This window comes from Hemiscyllium ocellatum, chromosome 32 (genome assembly GCF_020745735.1).
Source record: "Hemiscyllium ocellatum isolate sHemOce1 chromosome 32, sHemOce1.pat.X.cur, whole genome shotgun sequence".
Classification (NCBI taxonomy): Eukaryota; Metazoa; Chordata; class Chondrichthyes; order Orectolobiformes; family Hemiscylliidae; genus Hemiscyllium; species Hemiscyllium ocellatum.
This window is the reverse complement of record NC_083432.1, coordinates 29,812,657-29,820,279: the sequence shown is the minus strand read 5'-3', so window position 1 is coordinate 29,820,279 and position 7,623 is coordinate 29,812,657. Positions and strand designations below refer to the sequence as shown.

At 46.0% G+C, this 7,623-nt stretch overlaps 1 protein-coding gene across 1 annotated transcript in view; it reads left to right on the top strand.

The window, feature by feature from the left end:
• Window positions 1-1,732: 1,732 nt before the first annotated feature.
• LOC132830825 (beta-1,4 N-acetylgalactosaminyltransferase 2-like) overlaps window positions 1,733-7,623 on the top strand; it is a 28,399-nt gene continuing 22,508 nt past the window's right edge. Inside the window, exons 1-2 of the mRNA XM_060848697.1 lie at window positions 1,733-1,834; window positions 1,925-1,962. Of these exons, the coding sequence (XP_060704680.1) occupies window positions 1,807-1,834; window positions 1,925-1,962 (66 nt within the window). The 5' untranslated portion in view covers window positions 1,733-1,806. The remainder of the gene's footprint in view (window positions 1,835-1,924; window positions 1,963-7,623) is intronic.

Below are 7,623 nucleotides of genomic sequence, written 5' to 3'. Positions count from 1 at the left end.
CCTAAGTCATGCCTCACTGCATCATAATTTCCCTGCCCCCAGCTATAGCTCTTGCCCTGCAGCGCACGATTATCCCTCTCCATCACTAAAGTAAAAGTCACCGAGTTGTGGTCACTGTCCCCGAAGTGCTCACCTATCTCCAAGTCTAACACCTGGCCTGGTTCATTACCTAGAACCAAATCCAATGTAGCCTCCCCTCTTGTTGGCCTGTCGACATATTGTGTCAGGAAACCCTCCTGCACACATTGTACAAACACCGACCCATCTAATGAACTCGAGCTATAGCTCTCCCAGTCAATATCTGGGAAGTTAAAGTCCCCCATAACAACCACCCTGCTACCTTCACTCTTTTCCTGAATCATCCTCGCAATATTATCCTCTACTTCTCTAGGACTATTAGGAGGCCTGTAGAAAACACCTAACAGGGTGACCTCACCTTTCCTAGGAGGTTAGTGAGCAAAATTAGGGCACATGGTATTGGGGGCAAAGTACTAACTTGGATTGAAAGTTGGTTGGCTGACAGGAAACAATGAGTAGTGATAAACGGCTCCATTTCGGAATGGCAGGCAGTGACCAGTGGGGTACCGCAGGGATCAGTGCTGGGACCGCAGTTTTTTACAATATATATTAATGATACAGAAGATGGTATTAGTAATAACATTAGCAAATTTGCTGATGATACTAAGCTAGGTGGGAGGGTGAAATGTGAGGAGGATGTTAGGAGATTACAGGGTGATCTGGACAGGTTAGGTGAGTGGTCAGATGCATGGCAGATGCAGTTTAATGTGGATAAATGTATGGTTATCACTTTGGTGGCAAGAACAGGAAGGCAGATTATTACTAAATGGAATCAAATTAGGTAAAGCGGCAGTACAAAGAGTTGTGGGTGTTCTTGTACACCAGTCAATGAAAGTAAGCATGCAGGTACAGGATGTAGTGAAGAAGGCTAACAGCATGCTGGCCTTCATTACAAGTGGGATTGAGTATAGAAGCAAAGAGGTTCTTCTACAGCTGTGCAGGACCCGGGTGAGACCACACCTGGAGGATTGTGTGCAGTTCTGGTCTCCAAATTTGAGGAAAGACATTCTGGCTATTGAGGGAGTGCAGCGTAGGTTCATGAGGTCAATTTCTGGAATGGCAGGACTACCTTAAGCTGAAAGACTGGAGTGACTGGGCTTGTATACCCTTGAGTTTAGAAGACTGAGAGGGGATCTGATTGAGACATATAAGATTATGAAAGGATTGGACGCTCTGGCAGCAGAAAACATGTTTTCGCTGATGGGTGAGTGCCGAACCAGAGGACACAGCTTAAAAATACGGGGTCGACCATTTAGGACAGAGATGAGGAGAACCTTCTTCACCCAGAGAGTGGTGGTTGTGTGGAATGCTCTGCACCAGAAGGCAGAGGAGGCCCAGTCTCTGGATTCATTTGAGAAAGAGTTGGATAGAGCTCTCAAGGATAGCGGAATCAAGGGTTATGGAGATAAGGCAGGAATAGGATGATTAAAGATGATCAGCCATGATCATATTGAATGGTGGTGCAGGCTCAAGGGGTAGAATGGCCTACTCCTGCACCCATTGTCTATTGTCTATTGTATATTTTGAATGTAATCCAATTTTAATTACAGATTCAGATTAATCAGCAGACATTTAATTCAAATTTGTTGCAGATGAAATAAATTAGATTACATCTATGATATGGCACCTAATTAAATCTTTCTCAACAGGATTGAGTCACCTTTGAAGAAGGTAATCATTGCTCAACCCAATTCCCCACTCAGCTATCCAATCCATGGAGTTGAAATAATGCCACTGCAGTCCACTGTCATTCCAGGTGAGAATATCAACTTAAGTTTCATGAAAGCAATGAATGTTATTCTTTTTTACTTTTCCATTTTGTATAAAACACAATCTCTTTTTTCAGGTTTGGGTGTGTTTGCATTTGGTAGACAGAACTATATGGTAGGTACATCTCTGTTTCTTCCAAGTTTTTGTTGATCTTAAACTATGTCTGGCAACAATTCTACTGGGAAGCAGGAGAGTCAATGTTTAGAGCATAAGCTTGTCATCAGGAATGTGGGGTGGGGTGGGGGGGAGGGGGCGGTGTTGTGGAATGCCCAAGCAGACTGAGAGATAAATGGGAGGGGGGTGGAGCTAAGGGGGAAGTTAGTTGGAATGCAATCAGTAGATGAAGGTGGGGGGAGTGATAGTGATAGGCTGGAATGGAGGACGGGGCGAATAGGTGGGAAGGAAGATGGACAGATAGGACAGTTCAAGGTGATGATGCTGAGTTGGAGGGTTGGATCTGGGATAAGGTGGGGAGAGGGGAGATGAGGAAACTGGGGAAATCGACATTGATCCTTCGTAGTTGGAGGGCCCCAATGTGGAAGATGAGGAGTTCTTCCTCCAGGGGTCAGGTGATTAGGATTTGGCGGTCGAGGAGGCCCAGGACTTGCATGTCCTTGGGAGAGTCAGAGGGGGAGTTGAAGTGTTCTGCCACTGGGCGATGGGGTTGTTTAGATGTTCTCTGAAACGTTCTGCAAGTTGGCATTTAGTGTCAGTGTCCCAACTTGCGGAACTTTTCAGCGAACATCTCTGGGACACACGCACTTAACATCCCCACCGCCCAGTGGTCAAACACTACAACTCCCCCTCCCATTGAATTGGAATATGGCTTTTAACACTTTAACCCCACTCCTGTTCATCCAACATGATAAAGAAACCCAGCTTTGTGTGGTTAAAATGCACCCATTTTAAGTAAAGAGCACACGCATGTTTGACCTGCACCCGACCAACCTGGAGATAATATCAGCATTGACCATGTATCATGAAGATGAATTATATTCCATTCATTAGATTGTTTAGCTTTGAGAAGATGAGTTTCATAAAACTTTCAGTTCTGTGCTCTGAGGAATTGTAACTACGAAAGAAGTGCAGTAACAGGGTTAAGCTTGGCATAGGTGACATAGAATGTAAAGTTGTCGATCAGATAGTGAGTAACTTTGAAATATTTTTACTTCATAATCATTCCAAAAATTACATTGTTCTCTTTAACCCCACTGCGAGATACAATAGGTACGGTAAATAATTTTGAGCTTTGGCATGACCATCTTCCAGATTTAATTCAATACCTTGTGGTTCGGTTACTCCGGAGTTCCATTTTCCAAACCCCCTGAGTAAGTTTGCTGATGACAGAAAGGCAAGGTGATAAAGAAGATCGTGGGTTACAGGAGGATAATACACAGATTATTCAGATGGAATTTAATTCTGATCAGTGTGACATGATGCAGTTTGGAAGAAGGATCAAGACTCAATTAACTGCAGGACACTTCTCACCTCAGAAGAATGGAGGGATCTTGGGATGCTTATCTACAGATTTCTGAGGCAGCAGGACAGGTTAGCAGGGTAGTTAAGAAAGCATACAGATACTCATGGCAGGGAAGTCACGTTGGACCTGTACAGGACTTTGGTCAGTTCACAACTGGAGTACTGTGTGCAATTCTTGTCACCACACTACAGGAAGGATGTGATTGCACTGGAGACGGTGCAGAGGAGATTCATCAGGATGTTACCTGGATTGGGCAGTTTAGCTATTAAGAGAGGCTGATAGTTGTTTTTGTTGTGACTAGAAGGCTTAGGGGGAGCTGATAGAGTGTACAAGGTTTTAGGGGGCATGGACAGAAAGTAGCTATTCCCCATCACTGAAGGATTAATAACAAGGGGACATAGTTTTGCGGTGAAAGACTGGATCCATTGTTATCCTCCTGTCCTCTGGCACAGCCTTTATGGCCCGAGAGAAATTAAAATTTGGGTCAGAGCCACTGTATCTTGCTGCATTGTCTCCCACAGCAACTCATCCAGAGTTTGGGGATATGTTCAGTTTTAAGCCTGACAAATCCTCCATTCCCTCCTCATTCCTGATATTGCGCAAGATTCTCACAGTCCCTGGTGTTGAATCCTGTAACTACACCTTGCTGCTCGAAAGTGTGAAGAATTCATTAAACACCCTGTTAATGTCCTCCAGCTCCACACACAGATCATCTATTTGCTCCCTCATGAGCTACACTCCTTCCCAGGTTATCTTATTCCTTTGTTACAGAACATCTCCCTTTATTCTTAATCTTACCCCGCAGAGTTTCTTCAGGCCCCCTTTCCTCTCCTATTTTCTTCGGTTCCTCCTGAAACTTTCCATACTCCACTAACGCCTCCATTGATTTGCTCCCTTTGTAGCTGCAAAAAGCCTCTCTTTTCCTTCTTATCCAGTGTTGAAAAATTTCTTGATATCCTGGATTCTCCTGGCTTGCTGCTCCTATAATTCCCCCTGAAGGAAACATAGTGGGGCTTGTACTCTTGCCAATTCCGATGTGAAGCCTCACCCCTCCCCTTCCATTGCACACTGACCAAGAACTAGCTGTTCTCACCTATTCCCATTTGGGTCAGAGCCCACCTATTTGAATAAAATCTGCCTTCCCACAATCCAACACCCAATTTTGCAGACCATCTTTTTCCTTTTCTGTGGCACATGTGAAACACATTTTTTTATAGTCACAGTCACTAAAATGCTCTCCCACCACCACCTCAAACAGGATCTGGTTTACACAAACATCTCCAACATATCCAGGGCAGAGTCCCAGCCCCACCTTCTCTCCTCAGGCGACAGCTCTGTTATGCTAATCCCACCATACAAACCACTCGTCAGATGTGTCAAACCGGTTCTGAAGCAGGTGAAAATCTGCTCTTCAGGACTGTTTTGGGCGTACTGACTGGCACGTATCCATGGAGGTGGCAACCGATGGAAATTCCATCAACTTCGAGGAGTACACAGTGTCGGGGATTTGCTACATTAGCAAGTTTATTGACAGCGTCACTGTATCCAAGACCAACACTTCTCGCCCCAACCAGAAGCAGTAGATGAGCGCAAGGGTGTGTGTGCTGCTGAGGCCCCGTGATACCGCCTGCAGGGCCGATGACAAGGCGGCCTTAACAACAGCGAGGGCCAACCTGACCTGGGCCATCAAAGAGGCAAAGCGAGCACACGCACAGAGAATACACAGCCCCTTTCAGGACAGCAGTGACACACAGAGCATGTGAAAGGGCATCCAGGCCATCACCAACCACAAAACAGCATCGCCTGCTTGTGCTGGTGATGCCTCCCTCCTGGATGAGTTGAACATCTTTTATGCACGGTTTGAGGCACAAAATGACATGGCAGTGAGGGAATCCACCCTCCTCCCCACCCCCAGTGGCCTGGTGCTGTGCCTTACCATGGCCGATGTGAGGAAAACCCTATGCAGAGTCGATCCACAGAAGGCTGCTGGACCAGATAACATTCCTGGCAGAGTACTCAGGGCATGCTCTGATGTTCTGGTGGATCATGAGCTGTGTCATAGTTCCAATACATTTCAAGGCCTCTCCCATCCTCCCCATGCAGAAGGAGTCTTCAGTGTCCTGTCTCAATGACTACTGCCCCATTGTGCTTACACCCATCATCATGAAGTGCTTTGAGAGGCTTGTGATTAGGAATGTTAAGCCCCTGCTGCCCCCCTCACTGGACACCCTGCAGTTCGTGTATTGTCCCAACCGCTCAACATATGATGCCATTTCTACCATCCACCAGCGTCTCTTACAGCACCACACTGCGCATGGGGCCCCCTGAGGGCTGTGTGCTCAGTTCACTGCTGTTCACCCTGCTGACACACGACTATGCAGCAGTGCACTGGCTGAATCACATCATCAATTTTGCTGGTGACATGACTGTAGTGAGTGCCATCAGCAGGAATGATGAGTCAGCACGCAGAGAGTAGGTGCAGCAGCTAACAGACCAGTGCAGAGCCAACAATCTGTCTCTGAACATGGACAAAATGAAAGAGATGGTTGTTGACTTCAGGAGGGTTGGAGTGACCACTCTCTGCTGTACATTGACGGCTCCTCCGCGGAGATCGTGAAGAGCACCAAATTTCTTGGAATACACCTGGCGGAGAATCTCACCTGGGCCCTCAACACCAGCTCCATAGCCAAGGAAGCCCAGCAGTGTCTCTACTTTCTGTGCAGGCTGAGGAAAGCCATCCCTCATCCTCACCACATTCTACAGAGGGTTCATTGAGAGTACCCTGAGCTGCTGCATCACTGCCTAGTTCAGGATTTGCACCGTGTAGGATTGTAAGACCCTATGACGGATAGTAAGGACAGCTGAGAAGATCGTTGGGGGCCTCTCCCCTCCATTACAGACATTTACACACACACTGCAACCAAAAGGCTAAGAACATTGTGGAAGACCCCACGCACCCCTCACTCAAACTCTTCTCCCTCCTGCTATCTGCCAGAAGATACCAGAGCATTCAGTCTCTCATGGCCAGACTGTGCAACAGTTTCTTCCCCCAAACCATCAGGCTCCTTAACAAAGTATGCTCAGACTCTTCCCCAACTGAAATTCTTTGCACAACTTCAAATTGCTGTGAGAATCATGTCTATTATTTATCATTCTTCTATTACACTATAACTTACGTATATTGCACGTCTTATGCACCATATGCCATGTACGATTGTGTATTTTGTGCTGTCTGTAAAATACCCTTGGACCTGGAGGAACACTGTCTTGTTTTTACTGTATCAGTTGTGATTTTTCTTTAGATTTCTTACCGTGTGGAAACAGGCCCTTCAGCTCAATGAGTCCACACTGACCCTCCGAAGAGCAACCCACCCAGACCCATTCCCCTGCATTTACCCCTTCACCTAACACTATGGGCAATGTAGCATGGCCAATTCACCTAACCTGCACATTTTTGGACTGTGGGAGGAAATCAGAGCAACCGGAGGAAACCCACACAGACACAGGGAGAATGTGCAAACTCCACACAGACAGTTGCCTGAGGTGGGAATTGTACCCGGGTCTCTGGTGCTGTGAAGTAGCAGTGCTAACCACTGTGCCACTGTGCTGCCTGTCATGTGTATATGGTAGAAATGGCAAATTAAAATGTATTCTATTCTTCTCTCTCTGCTCTACGTCATGATATTAAAAAGCTCTCTCTGCCCCCACCCCCAAAACCTTTTACAGTACCTGCTCCTCTATAGTGCATGGTCTGTACGGGATGTATAATATGCTCCCAGCAGTGTGACTGCCCCCTTTTTATTCCTAAGGTGTACCCACAAAAGTTCATTTGAAGACCCTTTCAAGATATCATCCCTCCTTACTTTCATCACCGATTGCTTAATTAATAGTGCATTTAAAGATAGTTAATAATAATTAATCCTCTCTCACACCCTCCACTATCTTGCCTGAAGATCTTATCATCAGGAATGTTGAATTGTTCAGTCCTGCTTCTCACTTAGTTATGTCTCTGTGATGGCAACAACATCACATTCCACATATCAGCACATGCCCTAATTCATTAGTCTTACTCTGAGCTTTAAAGTAAGGGATAATTCAGCTTTGCCTTCCTCACCTGAAAGGTAAAAACAATGACTGCAGATGCTGGAAACCAGAGTCTAGATTAGAATGGTGCTGGAAAAGCACAGCAGTTCAGGCAGCATCCGAGGAGCAGTATAATCGACATTTCAGGCAAAAGCCCTTTATCAGGAATACAAGCAGAGAGCCTGAAGGCTGGAGAGATAAATGAGAGGAGG